Source organism: Eptatretus burgeri, chromosome 10 (assembly GCF_056783735.1).
Source record: "Eptatretus burgeri isolate ZD-2024b chromosome 10, Ebu_testis_v1, whole genome shotgun sequence".
Lineage (NCBI taxonomy): Eukaryota > Metazoa > Chordata > Myxini > Myxiniformes > Myxinidae > Eptatretus > Eptatretus burgeri.
In genome coordinates, this window is record NC_140970.1 from 32,762,293 (window position 1) to 32,779,781 (window position 17,489).

Sequence of the window (17,489 nt, forward strand, 5' to 3'; positions counted from 1 at the left end):
CAGGCTGTCCAAGGTGGAATGACCTCGGCAGAAGCCAAACTGATCAGACTATTTCAAATGAGGAAAGACTTGATGTCAGCAGCAAAGATGGATTCCATGCCATTACGGTACTCATAATTATAACTAAGCCGACTGGTCTGTCTCTGAGAGGATCTGTTTTTGCCCCTTTTTGTTAATGTGAGTAATGTTAGGGAACTTGGCAGAAGGGAGGTGGTCAAAAAAGCACAGGCTGAAGAGTGCAGACAAAGGAAAGCAAGAGCAGCAGAGCATGATTTGAGAGCATGGGACTAATACCGTCTGGACCTGTCACCGATGAAGAGTTGGGGATTTTGCCGAATTTTATTCAAAGGCTGGGCAGTACACAACTTTAGACCTTCTGCAGTGTGAAAGACAGAGTCAAGAAAGCAGTAGGTATGAGAGGGTGGGATGGGGTTGGGTAGATGATATTTGATTGGGTAAGAGAAGAGAAGAGATGTGAAGAGGAAGATAAGCCAAAAACAAAGATAGATGGAAGGAAAGGACTAACCACATGGAACACAAAATATTTAAGCATGACTCATGAACAATATACCACAGAAATACAGGAAGAGGCAAGGGCAAATGTATGAATGTCCGACAACATAATGGGTGGACACAATATGCATCTGCAACATTTAAAATGAACAGCTTTGCTGCAAAGGACAAGCATTGAAAGCAGAGATGAAGATGGAAAAACCAACAAAGTAATACAGCAGGGCCACTCAGATTTAATGAGAAATACAAACCAGCAAACAAACAGATATACAACTCTATATATGGCAGTTAACTCTCAGTCAAGGATAGTAAAGGAAACATGAATATTTGACAATTGTAAAAATGACAGGTCCAAGAGCCAGACCATGCATAAGCTAACCAATAAAACACAACTTTATAGAAGCAAAGCAACTTTTTAGATCCTCGTGGAGGATCTCGAAGTCTTACTCACGTTGTTGTTCTTGTGGACTTTTTTGTTTCACAGCCTACAGTTTTCATCGAAACTTCCTGAAACTTGCCATGTATATGTAGAAATACCCTGCGCAGACAGTAACCATCTCCGATTATGAAAATTCCTCCTAGAAAAAAGTTATGACGTCAAAATATCTCCGCGAATGGGAATCGCCTAAAAAATTATCTCCGAAACTAGGCAAGCTTTTTGAATTCTGTTTGCGGGAATCGAACAGGGCATTAGCAGAGATGAATTACCACACATATGATACATCACTATAACGTCATATCAACTTTTATGACGTCATTCCTATTTTTTGACATTTTTTGTTTCACAACCCAGAGTTTTCATCAGATCTTCGTGAAACTTGCCATGTATATGCAGAAAGCCCATGTGCAGGCAGTAACCATCTCCGATTTTGGAAATTCTTCCTAGAAAAAAAGTTGACGTCATAATATCGCCGCGAATGGAAATCGCCGAAACCATTTTCTCCGAAACTAGGCAAGCTGTTTGAATTTTGTTTGTGGGAATCAAGCCAGGCATTAGCACAGATAATTTATCGCAAACCTGATGCATCACAATGAAGTCATATTCGGTTTTATGACATCATCATTAAGAGGACGAGGATCTTCGCTCATTCGAGCTTGTTGTGCATTTTTTTTTCATTTTTTATTTTGTCAATTAATAAATAATAGCTAAAATATATATATATATATATATATATATATATATATATATATATATATATATATATATATATATATATATATACCAAATGCATACATTCTTTGGCAGCGCATCTGATATCATAGACTGGAACTGGAATTGATGTAATAGAACTCGTGGACCTGCTGGTCCATTGGACCAAATTTCATTGGTCTTCAAGGCCTTGTAGCACACCTGCCTGCCATACTGCTTGAGCATTAGCTTGCCTTTTCATCAAGCCCAGATGTGCTTGTGTCAGGGCGGAGATTATACGTTCATTTTTATTATTGCCAAATGATACTACTACTATTATTACAGCACGGCGACATCGCGCTGTTATATTATTGGCTATTCTGTCCTATGTCTTCTGTCACGTCTTCTGTCACACGTATGGCCACGTACGTCCCTTTGATCTGAGGGCTATAAATAAAAATTTGTCCAACGTCAAAACTGTTCCCATCATGCATGCTAATTCACCGTGTCTACATTTAAATTTTATAACTGCAAAATTGTTTCATCATTCTTAACCTTTTACTGCCCCCAGCCACGCGATATCGAAGTATTCGCTTCTTGTTATTGTTGTTAATAATATTATTAATTAATATATGCTTTGTTGCAATGTTATCATTCTTTTAGTTATTTATTTTGTACTTGGAATGCCATGCCTTGGAAGGACCTATTAAGCTGATCTATACATCTTAACATGGCATGCATTTAAAACATGGTAATTTTTTCAGATTATTTGTAGTTAATGAGCCGAATCAACTCGGGAGATCATAACGATCATTTTGTTGTATCACACTCCACATCAGAGAGCTCCAGTAGAACTCCACAAAAAAACATCACACGCACACACACACCTCATCCATTTATAGTAGATTGCGAGATGGCTGGCCTTCTTCAAAGCCAATTCAAGGCGCCTCTGTCCAAGTATCAATCAGCTCTAAAACAATATCTGGAAGTGATGGATGCTCCTTGGTATAAACAGGGTGTAATATTTGGGACTGCTGTAATCGGTGTATGTCAACTTTAATAGAACAAAATCAGACCAAGTCAGATGATCAGTCAGACGAATTATATCCTATTTTCAAAAGTTTCCATTGCGTTTACATTTGTTGTGTAATTTAAATGGTTAAGATCATATGCAATATTCGAAATTGTACAAGATAAGCTCGTGAAGGGGGTGATCCACTGGGTGAGCTTGTGCAATTGCTGCACCTGCAAGAGGTTTTTGTTGTATTTAAAGGGTTAAGGCAATAACTTTATGCACAGGCAAGGGGGAGGGTGTGTTCTGGGTGCGCGAGTTCCGCATCCTTCACAAGCTTATGCCATCAGCACGAGTGTTCCCACCGGGACGAGTTGCCTGGTTGATAGAGTATCGGAGGATTGAGAAATGCAGACTCATTTAGTTGTTTCCTCATCACCAGGAAGGCGGATGGACCATAAACTACACTGAGTTGTGACTCCATCTGGATATTCAAGCCACCGTGCCATGCTTGGTTATCGGCTTGCATGTTATTACAATGTGATCCTCAAGCATTGAAAAGAAAATCCTATTTGCATACTGTAGGCTCAAATATGAAAGATCATGAGCAAGTAACTTGAGATGGGTAGTGTAGAGACTAGCGGCTCATCTCTGTGGGAATCGTTCACATGTGTGACATGAGGAGGCAAATAATGAACAAAGTTTGCTAATTGAAAATTTTAAAAACCGCTCCTACTTCCAAGACTACTATGATTCACTGGGTCTGACCAATAAAACTACTATTTTTAATTATTCAAAATTATATGTATATATATTTTGCAACTTGATTATTTCCTCAAAAAAAATTATCTTTTGCAGCATTATTATTTCGTATTGCTAGATGTAGTAAAATAAAATTTGGAATCATAAAAGAAGGGAGGATGATAGAAGAGAGAAAGGAGGATAGAGGAGTGATGGAGGAATGGGGAGAGAAGAGAGAGGACATTGATGTAACTGGGAAGAGAGTGAGGGGACATTCAGCTTGCACTTGGTTTGAGAATCCTGTCATGTTTGTACATAGAATAAATAGATGGCCCGGAGGTCAAATCATATATTTGTAAGATCTGACAGCAATTACAGTTATTGTACTTTCCATTCAATCCTTCTACTTATTTTCACAATGCATCAGTAATCTGTGTGTAAGAAAATTGTGGTTGTTTGTGGTTGTCTGGCAGTGATCAGTGGTACTACATGAAATGGGCCACTCTCTTGAAAATGTCTGCAGCACTAGATCGCCGCTTCAGCATGGCTCGTGTTCAGCTTGATGCAGTAATCTACGGAGTGAAGGTGATGTATGCATACGTACGTGTGTATGCATGTTGTGCGTGCACTAATAACTGTACCGGCAGTTGCTAGTTCTTATAGTGAAGAGCTCTTCTAAGACAAAGACCTGTCATGATGAAGATGTGGATCATCAGCAATGTATGCTGAATGTCAAAACTTTATTAGCATCAGACATTTTTCTGAGATTCTCATAATGTTATCCAAAGTTTTATTTTCACTTTTAATCTGCACAGTGTGTTAGTCATCTGTTACTATGGTGTGGCCATTCCATAGGATAAAATTGCTTTGGATAGGCTCTGACTTGTTGTTTCAGGATGTTCCACAGGTGATTTATGAGGTGGAGAGAATAGAATAAGCCAGCCAGAGAAGATGTGTGAGGAATCCTGTCAAGTGCTCTAAATGCTTTTCTTTCACAATATGGAGATGATGGATGATGGAATCTCCATCATGATACATTCCAGCCCCATGTATATAAAAATTCAGCAATGAAAAAGTTTTTAATAGTGTAGTAGTATTTATTGTCTTGAACGCATCCTCTCAATTTAGCGAGGAGACCATAACTATGGATTTCCCAACCTATAATACTTTTTGGAACTCTCAAACTTGAGGATGCTCTACGTAGGGTTGGGCAACTATAACTCATCCAGCTACTGTCCATCTGTAGCAAATTGTAGTGAAAACTATTTGTTCAACCATGAGACCTCCTTTCATTCATGACACTTGGGTGCTTATCTTTTGGAACAATATATTTACACACACTTTAAATCCTGCATGTGTAGAATTGTTCCCTTTCAGTGGTTGTCGTGAACGAATGCTTACAATTTACTTTGAGGTATTGTTTCACAATTGCAACTTAGATGGCAAATGTAATTGAATAAATGTTGAACTAATGTTGTCATCATTTGTTCAACGTTGATTAAATTGCATCTTGCTACCCGGGTATAAAATGGGTTTATAATGGGGAAGGGAATCGTTTTTGATGTGTACATAAAGCTTTGTGACTATTTCTGTTTTCCCATTAGGAGGCGCTAACCCCACGCTGGGAGTATTGCCTCGAGGAAACAAACAGGACATTTGGTCCTGCTCTTCAGGCGGTATTTGCTCGCTCAAAATCGAGTAACACCACCTGCAGGATGGTGAGTCGGTGGCTTTCTAAAGTCGCCCCCAGTGGTTTGTCATATTTGGGAAACGGAGTGGTACGTTTTGACAAATGCACGCTTGAGATTGAAAAAGGCGTGCTATTTTCTTGTATTTCACGAGGAAGGTTCGATTTTGTTTCAATGGCCAAACCTGTGAATATTCGCTTATGATGAGAAATGTATTCAATATGTCCTGTAAACAAAAAATTTCTGCCTCGGGCTGACAAGTGAAAGGCATTTATTGGTTTGTTTACAAGAGTTACAGGAGTAATTACTAAAAAAACAAAATGGTTGCAGATTCATTTATTATACAATCTCAGGACAAATGTCTGCATTATTTAAAATTCAGTTTCTTCTGTAGCTTGAAATATAAATGAAGGTGCTTCAAATTTGACATGGACTTTTGTTCAAACTTGGAGCTGTGTCTGGATGAGGGTGTTCAATAAGCTGTACAAATGCGATACTCAGTACTCCAAGATGCATGGACACATACATAACTCCAGCCGAGTATATCTATATGTTCGTGTGTGTATGTCTGTATGTATATATATATATATATATATATATATATATATATATATATATATATATATATATATATATATATATATATATATATATATATATATATATATATATATATCATATGTACTCTACCAGTCATAAGTTTTCGAACACCCCCATTTTTCTGTTCTAACTGAAATTTAAGCAGTTCAAATCCAGTGAATAACCTGAAATGGTACAAAGCAAAGTGGTAAACTGCCGGAGGTTACAAAAAACAAGTTTAGGTGACCAAAAACTGAAAAATAATGTAAATTTCAGAGTTATTAAAAAAGGCCCTTTTCAGGGAACAAGTAATGGGTGAGCAACTGCAGCTGTTCTGCAGCAATGGAAGTAAATTAAGCCTTGAAAGTTTATGCAAACAATTCCTTTAGGTGTCCCAACTTTTGTTGATTAGTTACAAACCCTCTGTCTGTATAAAAGCAGTGTTGGAACAGACTGTGTTGCTGCACCCTCTGAAGTATTATTTGGACAATATTGTACTGCAGGAAGTACTATATTGCTATCATAATGGTGAGAAAAAGACAATTAATAAAGAAGACAGACAGACCATTATAACCCTTAAAAGTGTAGGTCTTTCCTTTATAGAAATTGCAAAGCAGGCCAAGGTGTCAGTGAGTACAGTTTCCTACACCATCAAAAGGCACTTGGAAACTGAAGGAAACTCTGACAGGAAAAGGTCTGGCAGACACAAAGCCACAACACAATCAGAAGACAAGTTTCTGAGAGTCAATATCTTGCGTGATGGGTGGTTCACAGGACAGCAGCTTCAAGCACAGCTTAACACTGGTCGAAGTAAGGAAGTCTCAGTTTCAACTGTGAAGAGAAGACTTCGAGTTGCAGGTTTGACAGGTCGAGTAAGAAAGCCATTGCTAAGACGGCAAAATAAGAAAAAGAGGCTTGCCTGGGCCATGAAGCACCGCCAGTGGACTACTTAAAACTGGAAGAAGGCCTAATGGACCGATGAATCATAATTTGAAATCTTTGGTTCATCATGCAGGGTTTTTGTACGCGGTCGAGTCTGCGAAAGGATGGTTCCTCAGTGTGCGACACCAACTGTCAAACATGGAAGAGGAAGCGTGATGATCTGAGGCTCTTTTGCTGGATCCAGAGTCAGCGACTTGTACAGAGTGACTGGCACCCTGGACCAAAAGGGCTACCACAGCATTTTGCAGCACCATGCAATGGTCTTTGCCGAGTTGGTCAGGGGTTCATCCGACAGCAAGATAACGACTCAAAACATACCTCCAGGCTATGTCAAAACCACCTTTGAAGAAAAGAACAAGACTGTAGGTTTCAAATCATGGAATGACCAGCACACTCTCCAGACTTAAACCCCATCGAGCTGGTTTGGGATGAACTGGACAGAAGGGTGAAAGCAAAGCAACCTACAAGTGCAACATATTTGTGGGAACTTCTGCAACAGTGTTGGTTAGAACTTTCCGAACAATATTTGATTTCCATTGTAGAAAGAATGCCATGAGTATGTTCGGCTGTTATATCTGCACAAGTTGTCCACTTTGATGAGTCAAAAATTTAGATGAAATTTTGTTCAAAACTATTCCATGATTTCATTTTTATCTGCAGTTGTTTTTTTGTTCTATTCCTTAATTTCAGAGTACATTGACACATTAAACTGATTAAATTTCAGTAAAAACTGGAAAAATGGGGGTGTTCTAAAACTTTGACCGGTCGAGTATATATATGTATGTTTGTGTGTATATATATATATATATATATATATATATATATATATATATATATATATATATATATATATATATATATATATATATATATATATATATATATATATGTTCAATGCATGCCCAATAACTTGCCAAGTTTTAATGCACATACTTATTTTACCAGATCACGCAGGAAATAGATGCAGAGGGTGCAGAAAATCGACCAAGGATGATTAGCATTAACAACGGAGAAAAGTAATAATTTTGTTTTCCACTCCGAACATCAGCGTGCTTGATCGGAAGAGGATTAACACAAGATAGAATAAGTAGGCCACACACTAGATTGTTCACTGGACTTTGAAGAATTTGGTGTGTTATGAAAGAAACGTTGCCTTCAGACTTGATCAGCTCACCCTTGTTTGTCTTAAAAGAAGTGTGGGTTTGGTGGAAATTTTTTTATTTTGGTTGCTTGTACATTTTAATCATTGCAATGGATCATCCCAACCACCAAAACCTTATTTCATATCCAGTATATTGTTGTGGAAATGACTTCAAGGGGCTAAGAATATACGTAGATTGGAATAGTTATTTCCCTTCATTCATGTTGTAGCATAAGGGTGAGGTAAAATGAACTGTACAAGGAATATGCATCAATGATCGTATAGAATGCATGTTGTCTCTCCTCCCAATGTTTGTATAAAACCTCTTTTCTTCAACCCCTTTTTAGGTCATCTCTTCGAGCATGACCTAATAATATGGGTGTCGATGTCCTTCGATCCGTCCGTCCGTTCACAATGAAGTTGAAGCGGGAGATCTGGTCATTAGTGATCCTGATAGAGGTCGATGAGACGTACATGATGGTATGACTTTCAAGGTCACCGAAGGTCCAGGTCACGAGGCCTTTGAAGTTGCGAAAATGACGATTTTCAAATTCTATCTCCTCCGCCATTTCTCAAGCGATCTTGAATTTGATTGTAGCATATGAATCTATGGGACAATATCTAAATTTGGTCAGGATGGATTTTCGAATTTCGCTTTCGTTTTCGCATCACGTGACTTCAAAGTTTGCAAAAACTGCCCTACCTTCAGGATGCTATATATTCTCTACTGGGCATGGTAAAAGTTAGTGAATGGTGTCATTCCATAGCAGCTGACCTTGTATATTTATGCATTTTCCGCCGAAGGTGCAAAAGTTTCAAAACCCTAAATGTAAACGTCGGCATTTACTTTCAAAATATAATTTCGTGCGCACGCGTCAAATTGCCGAGTCATCTTTAACCAAACTGCGCAGTTCAAGCTGCGCAGTAGAACTGCGCAGTAGTCTTTGGTCATAACTGAACATTGAGAACTTGTGGTATTATAGAGATGACCGTCACCCCCACACGGGAGTAATTTTTAATGTTATATTTCCTGAAAATCTGTTTTCTATGTCCTATAATAAAGGAATCGGCCTTGCTAGTTTAGCAAAGTGGCAGTTCAGGCATGCCCCTGCGAAGACCTGAACCTTTGGGAAGACCTGACAAGTTTAGGGGCATGGCCTCATCTTGAGTGGCATTTGAATGACCAATGAACGCAGAGTTAGCAGGGCCTGGTGACATCACAGGGCAAGGGGGTGGGGGATGCCGACCAAGGTCATAAAAGGGCCGGCCAACAGTAACTACTGTTTGTCCAGTCTGGGGTTCACCTGGAGAGCCGCGCCCATGGGAATTCAGAGAAGGGAAGTGGAGGCACGGCTGACCGGACCGGGGGGGGGGGGGGTGGGGTGGAGGAGAGGGCCAGCACCTTCCACTATCACGACATCCACTCCTCTTCCACCCAGGCTGCGTCCCCAGCACCCTGCCAGCTCTTCATTATGAATGACAGGACTGTGTTCCCTTTCTGGATGTCATGTTTCGGATACACTCGTTGGACATGCAGTGCCTGAGCGGGCCGTAATGGGATATTTCTTGTCTTGTCTTTTTCTCCCTGATCTTCTTCTTTGTTATGCCTGAGGCTTTAAGATGATATATGTAAAATATTCCGTCTGTTTGAAACCTCGGGGTTCGTATTTCATTTATTGTAAACTTGAAAAACTAGCCGTCCCCAATGACCTGAAAAGAAAGCAATTCATTTTTTTAAAGCTGAATTAAATAAATAATCACGTCCAGGTGCACAACCTTGGGGATGACAGCTGGGACCTTGAAACTTTGTATGAGCCTTAGTATCCATACAAAGTTTCAAGTTTTTGCCTGCCAACATCATGGAGCTATGGCGCTGACACACAGACACATACACACACAGAGAGAGACACACACAGGCAGATACACACACACACACACACACACACACACACACACACACACACACACACACACACACACACACACACACACCTTTATTAATTCTGTATGGATAAATCAGTATTTTTATAATTCATGATTTCCCTCCTGTTCTTTCCCCTCCCCATTTTAAATACACTTATTGAACTCATTGGAACTCTTTGAGTTATTTGGAATGCTGTGACCGTTGAGTTAACCGCTGAATTGTCTTTAAATCCTTTTAGAAGATATTCGAGTTTTGTGCACTTCGCGCCCATTTTTAAATGCACCTCCTCCCAGGTGAAAACCACCACTCGGTTTCATTCTGGCCATCGAGACTTAGGTGCCCGGATGTACTGCTCGATCAGCAACAGGCATTCCAAATTGAGCTTGGTATAGGAGCAGGTAGGCCCTTAATCTGGCTCGGAGCTTCTCGGCCATTTGGCCGATGTGATCCTTGTGATAAAATGTAAATGTTAATACCACCCAACTTGGTAAAGCAGCAAAGCACAGTTCGCAACCCATACCAGCCATAACTGTGCAATATGTGAGCAGTAATATCTGTGTGCACACAAGAATGTTACCTTTGCTTTACTGCCTCACCAACCAGGATGTGAGTTTGCAGTCGGGTGTAAAAATTAACCCAAATATGGCCCTTCTCACCCGATCAATGCAGTGTGGTGTTTAAATGGCATGATGCATTTATCTAGTCAGAAGGGCCATATTTTGGTTTATGTACCAGCAAATGCAACCTGTCGCTTCACTGACTGGGATATTAAGGGGGGAGAGAGGGGGAGGGAAAGAGGAAGGAGGGGAGGGAGAGAGAAAGGGAGGAAGGAGGAGAGGGAGAGAGAAAGAGAGGAAGGTGGGGAGGGAGGGAGAGAGAAAGAGAGGAAGGAGGGGAGGGAGGGGGAGAGAAAGAGTGGAAGGAGGGGAAGGAGAGAGAAAGAGAGAAAGCACTTAAGCAAGCACTGCAATTAAATGGTTGATGAGGAACGGCAGGCTTGGCAAGCGATTAGCGATCGGTCATGCTAAACACCATGTGGAGATGTCCTTGGTGTCAAAGAATGTGCAAATTGGACAAACAAACACTCTTTTTTTGCAGTTGAAACTGCTGTGAAGATCAATCCTGCAGTTTAAATTTTGTAATTTGGCTTCGTTTAAGAGATTCTCGAGGTTATGGCATGTGTGGAAATGAAATAATGGCATGACCACTGGTGTCTCCGGGCGTTTATCAGCATTGCGATGTACCCAGAGATTTGTATGTATGATGAACAGGCATTCAATAATGTGAGTGAGGAAAATGAAAACAAAAACTTTGTCATAAAGTAATCGTTGCGGCCTCTTCCAAGTCAAGGCATTGTTGAACAGGCCAAACAAAATGGCGAATTAAGACCCCAGCGAGGTGACCAAGGATGACGCCCTGATAAAGTATAATTTAATAAGGCTGTTATTCATCTTCACAAGGGGTTTTTAAACAAACCCAAACACCCAATTTTCATTCATGCACTTCCTTTGAGTTGCCTTAGTATGCATGCAAAGCAGGCCATTAGGTTTTATGGTTTTGTAGTTATGGAGGAGACACTCACACACTCACACACACACACACACTGACTACATATATATATATATATATATATATATATATATATATATATATATATATATATATATATATATATATATATATATATATATATATATATATATATATATATATATATATATATATATATATATATATATACCAGCCAAACCCACGCTCTGCACGAAGTTTCGAAAGTAAGGGTTCTTTAGGACGTCAATATATCCAGTGTTCACAATGTGATTTATCGAATTTCTTTATATACAATGTTTCTTGTTACATTTTTTTTGTCAAATTCACCTTCTGGGGTAGTCAGCATGTGCAGAAGAGGGTTTTACATTTCAGACGCTGTTTTCTCGGAGTGGCATTACACCTCTCAGCGGTGACGGTCTGTTGACGACAGACGTAATGACGTCAGCGAATGACCGATGATGTCATGACGTCATTACGCCTCTCAGCGGTGACGTCACACGTCGCCATGCAAACGAATGTAAAAATTGGAAAATCGCCAAAAATTCCCAAACTTATCCATCTGGCGCGATCTCACATAGCCCATGCTGTTCATTAGACCACAGACCACCCGCATGCCGAAAGTGGCGACAATCCGTCAGGCAGTTTCGGAGGAGAAACGTCAAATTACGTGCAGACATTAACAGAAATAATATATAGGATCTATATATATTTTTATATATTTATATATATTTATATATATATTTATTTATATATATATATATATATATATTTATATATATATATATATATATATATATATATATATATATATATATATATATATATATATATATATATATATATATATATAAATATATAACATGCATATATATATATATATATAAATATATAACATGCATATATATATATATATATATATATATATATATATATATATATATATATATATATATATATCATGCATATATATATATATATGTCACTTTACCTAAGCCATTGTATAATTTAATCATTCCATCGTACGTAATATTTAATGATTCCTGAGGCCTCATTCCTTTGTAGGTGTATGGAAGTCATTTCGGCCCCAACAAAACAATACAAAAAAAAATTCATTTCTTCAAAATGCCAACATGATTAGAACAGCACCGGGCAATGTCGCGTACCCTTGCTTGGATGTATCGGTCATCCTGGAGGGTTTGTGTGTGAGTAACAGGCTAAGAGTCTTTCTTCTTGCTTTTAATGGCCATTATTAACCCATCTTTTTTGTGGGGTTGGCTGGGGGAAGATTGGCCAGAGTCTTCACAAACCGGCTAGCCAGGCCTGACGTTCGGGCCATAAGGGCAGGAATTTGGAATTTAGTCATTGTGCGAGCGACAGCTCGCCTCCTCTTTGTGAAGGACACCATGGGATCTGTAACTTCAAACAACGAATGCTGGCAAACGGTATCCAGTTCAACATCCATCCGAGGGATGGCATACACATTGATGAATCATTCAGTTACAGGTTGAGAGTTTAAATTTGAAATTTCCATCATTACTCTGTGTATGAAAGCCTGTCCTCCTCAATATGTGTGCTGATAAACACAATGTAAATGGGTGCAAAACCTGCAGGCAGCCCACAGGCATGTCCTCCCACTTTTACATTCTCCCTTTTATGCTTACAAGTCCCCATTCCACCACCGGCATGCATGAGCACAGTTTCCCTCATTACCATCGTGCCCGAGGAAGTGGCTTTTGGTGGATGAATCCTGCTGTGTGAAGAGTAAGGTATTCTTTCCCTTTTCACAGCTGTAGAAAGTGCCTTAGTACACTGAGAGGTCATGAGTTGGTGCACTTGTTACACATCCTACCTGGGCATTGTGCCTTGACTGCTGCCTTCAATATGTGCCTCTGTGCTTGAACGAATCTGATGGCATGCTGGTTGGCCTGAGTCATCACATTGAAAAGGCCATGTTGTGCATCCAACATATAGGCCAGACCTCGTCATCCCATCTCCTCTGAACCATATCTCCCATTATTTTATCTTTCCCTTGCTTGCCTCTTTCATTTAGTTGCTCCCATCCTCTCTTCCTCACTTTTGTGTATTTCTCAAGCTTGCATTGGTAGTTAAGGTTTTGGCTCATGTTCCGTGTTGCATGTTGTCTGTCCATTTTGTGTCTGGAATCAGAGGCTGTTTGCTTTTTTGTGTTCAGGGATAGAAATTAACTGTTGTCTCTTATTTGATTATTTATTGTGATTTACCTTAAAACCATAATTTGTTTGAATCTGTTCATGTGGAGACACCTTTTTTTTGGTTCACGAAAAAATATTTTCACGAAAAAAATAAGTGACCACTATATTCGTTATTGTTGTGTGTCTGTCTGTATGTCTGTATGTCTGTCTGTCTGTCTGTCTGTCTGTCTGTCTGTCTGTCTGTCTGTCTGTCCCGAGCATAGCTTCGTGGGTTTTGATCCGATCCTGACAAAATTTTGGTGGGAGTTTTATATCATGATCTCGTTTGTTTTCCTGAAAATGGGCGTGGTGCGCCCATTATGGGTGGAGCCATGCCCCAAAAACGTGTTTTTAGGGGGTAGCCCATTTCAATTTGCATCTTCTCCTTGGGGGTTTGTCGAATCTGACGGGTTTCAGTAATTGGTTAGCCCAATGGCACCTGCAATCCCTGCATAGCCCCACGGAGCTCGATTTTTTTCATTTTCGTCCCAAGGTCAAGGTCATAAGGTCACGAACTTAGAAAATTGCGAATTTTGACATAAAAAATTTTCTTCTCCGAGGGGTTTGTCGAATCTGGCAGGGGTTTCTGTATTTGCTTAGCCCAATGGCACCTGCATAGCCCTACAGAGCTTGATTTTTCATTTTCGTCCCAAGGTCAAGGCCACAAGGTCACGAACTTAGAAAATTGCGGATTGTGTTTTTCGGGGGTAGCCGATTTCAATTTGCATCTTCTCCTCAGGGGTTTGTCAAATCTGGCAGGGGTTTCAGTATTTGGTTAGCCCAATGGCACCTGCATAGCCCCACGGAGCTCGATTTTTCATTTTCGTCCCAAGGTCAAGGTCACAAGGTCACGAACTTAGAAAATTTCGAATTTTGACATAAAATCATATGACCGCCCAAACTTTGAGAGCTGGGATGACAATATTTTTATGCATAATCTTGAGGTCATTCCTCACCTAAAGTCTTGAAACCATTTTGCTCTATCGCGAACACCTTGCCTGTGGCGCCCCCTTCAAGTTTATTTTTACGCTGGTTTCATCAAAGTATGGATAATCCGTTGAGTGCGAAATGCCATATAGCCTATATGACGTTATATTGTTCCTGGAATGTTCCAGAGGAAGTTTTGCCCCAAAGGTCATAATCCTTGACCTTTGACCTTTAAAGGTCACAAAGGTCAAATTTTCAAAGTTGTGGGATTCGAACCGGGTTTTCGACCTTCTTCGACGAACTAACTCCATTAAGCTATAGCATGTATCCTGTTTCCTTATTTTAATGTCCACAACATTGTCTTGTGACCTTTAAAGGTTATGCAAAGGTCAAATTTTGAAAGTTGTTGAACGAAACCGGGTTTTCGACATTTTGCAGCTAATAACCTGTCACACGGACCACATCATGGTGATTATTTTTATAACTTGGTCAAAAATGATCACATTGTCTCATCCTTGACTTCTGAAACAATCTACATCGTCAAATACCGCTCGTGAACCATCGTCGTCTTCAGACTTGTTTTATCTGCATTTGGTTCATTCGATCAAAGAGGAAATGTGGGGAAAACCCCTACTCTGTAATACTCGCCCCTGACCATTTGGGGGATTCTAACATGTAAGAAACGCTGAGAACTCAACAGTTTGAGATCAGTGGATCGTGCACGCGACGATATTCTTTATTTTCCTTTTTTTTTTTGTTTGATATCTTTGGATTATTGTGAGCATCACATTTTTAGAATTTTGTGAATGCCACATGTATTTCAAAAATTATGCTTGCATTACTTTTCATGGCATTTCCTATCTTTGGCCAATTTTAATGAAAGCATTTCTTTCCTTTTGGTGTGGAATTATTTCGGATTTCTACATCGCCAGTGTGGGACATTGTTCATGTTCACCTAATTCATCAAAACCTGCCCCCAATGTGCTTTTTAATACATTTCCTTGACAGAGAATCATCACCACATTGTGCAGATCATCATCTGTAAATTTCAACATTTCATTTCAACATCGCTTGATATTTTCATTGACCACAAATCTAATAATTATCCGCTGTTCCACCCTCCTCCTTCCTGTGCTTGCTGCCATCTTGATTCTCACATACATCAAAGCGGGAAACATGTGATTATGGGTCTTGTTTAACAACACTCTCCTGACAAATGTGTTGAGAAATTAGCAATCCAACTTTATCAATCCAAATCTCACACTCTCACTATGTCTCTTCGAAAGGACCGTTTAGAAAACCCCCCCATCCACTTTCTCAACAATCCTCTGGAAGAAGTCTTTTCTTTCAAGCTTCTGGGTCTCACTATCTGCCATGACCTTTCCTGGGAAAGTCACATTTCCAACCTCGCCTCAAAAGCCAGTCGCCGACTGGGAATCCTCCGTCGTGCAAAGTCCTTCCTCGGCCCTCTTGAGCTCCTGACCACTTACAAAGCTTTTGTCCGTAGCCTGATGGAGTACTGCTCTCCCTTCTGGGCTGGTGCTCCTGCCTCCCACCTTTCTCGGCTTCACGCTGTCGAAACCAGGGCATTTAAGATCTTCAGCATCTCCCGCAATGAAGCTGAATCTTTGGGCCTCTCACTCGATCACCGCAGGTTGGTCGGTGGTCTTTCTGTCCGCTACCGACTCCTCTCCAGCCTTGCCCCCCCTGCTCTCTCTGCTATTTGTCCCCACCACATTTCCACAGGGCGCTCAAGGTCCGCCAACAACCCCCTTCTGGTAAAACTACCAAAATCACGAATCACTGCTCATCTTCACTCTTTCATTCCTCTTTTTTCCCGCCTTTGGAATAAACTTCCTCACTCTATTCTTTCCCATTCTTCCTTCCAGGCTTTCAAAACAGCTGTTCACCACCACCTCTTATCTTCCCCCATCCAAATCCTCGATCTTTTCTACCCCCGATAATCCACCCAAGCCCACTTCCTTCATTTCTCCTGCTTTCCTTCCTGAAAGTCCCTGTAATGTCCATCTTCTCTTTGCCATGTTCCCCGTCCCATCTCCATCCCTCTCCCTTCCACAGTTCACCTAATGTGTCTGTTTCCTACTGTTTTGTCCCTTCCACTCCCGCCCCTCTTGTCTCATGCCTCCTTGCTGTGAGTTGTGTGTTAGCTCTCATACGAGCCTCGACAAGGTATACAAAAAAAAAATCCTGCTTTTTACAAACAAAAGTCTGGACTTGTGACTGTATTGTACTTTTCATTTCATGAATGATGTTGATAGGAATATTGTGCTATCATATATTATTTTAATGATTGTTGTATTAAGCATTCGTAATGATATTAATCAAGCTTTAAAATTATTTTTTTTTAACTCCTCAAAAGATGCAAGTAAATCTTTTGGAAGTGTTGGCGGCGGCATTATCATCGTTTTATAGCACTATCTGATGAAGGTTTAAATTTTTATTCTGTTTGATGCCCTTAACAAGTTTACAAAGCCCTTTTTTGTAATAAGTAGGCTGACTTATTAAGTGTTTTTCTTTTTTTTTTCACTTGTCTTGGACAGCTGAACTTGTGATGAATGATAGCACATAAAACCTTTAAAATGCATTTCAAATATGCACCTGTGCTTCTGAAAGGTCTGGCAGGATAACTTAAAGGTATGTGCGCTTGCCTTTGAGGTGTCTCAACCTGGGTTTATCTCGATCCAGTGAAAACTGTCACCCTTATGCAGGGCGAGGCATCAATGTGTGCGCCATCCATCAGAGGGAGACCAAGCCAAAGGACCTGCCTGCAAGCATTGGTTGTTTTTGGACTCTAAAGATGCAATGGTGTCTTTTGGAAAGAGTAGGCGAGTTATTGCTGACACCCTGTATATATTTCACATTGCCCGCACCTTCAGTCGAAATTCAGGCTTGCAGGACAGTCCGTTCATGACAGAATGAGGCAAAAAAAAGCAAATTCTCCCTGGTCCATCGCAACAAAAGGTGGAAACAATTGGGGCTTTTAAGGAAGTAGGAGTAGATCTATGCTTGGTGTTGGCTTACTGTTTCGGATGGTGGGCTTGGGATCCCAGTGATCCTGAGTTCAAAATCCCACTTGTCTGTTGAATTAATACCAGGTGGGGTTGACTCAGC

At 40.1% G+C, this 17,489-nt stretch overlaps 1 protein-coding gene across 1 annotated transcript in view; it reads left to right on the forward strand.

Annotated features, from left to right (window-relative positions):
* LOC147018262 (endothelin-converting enzyme 2-like) overlaps positions 1–17,489 on the forward strand; it is a 119,898-nt gene that overhangs the window by 50,031 nt on the left and 52,378 nt on the right. Inside the window, exons 9-10 of the mRNA XM_085897803.1 lie at positions 3,869–3,980; positions 5,000–5,113. Coding sequence (XP_085753929.1) covers positions 3,869–3,980; positions 5,000–5,113 — 226 coding nt within the window. The remainder of the gene's footprint in view (positions 1–3,868; positions 3,981–4,999; positions 5,114–17,489) is intronic.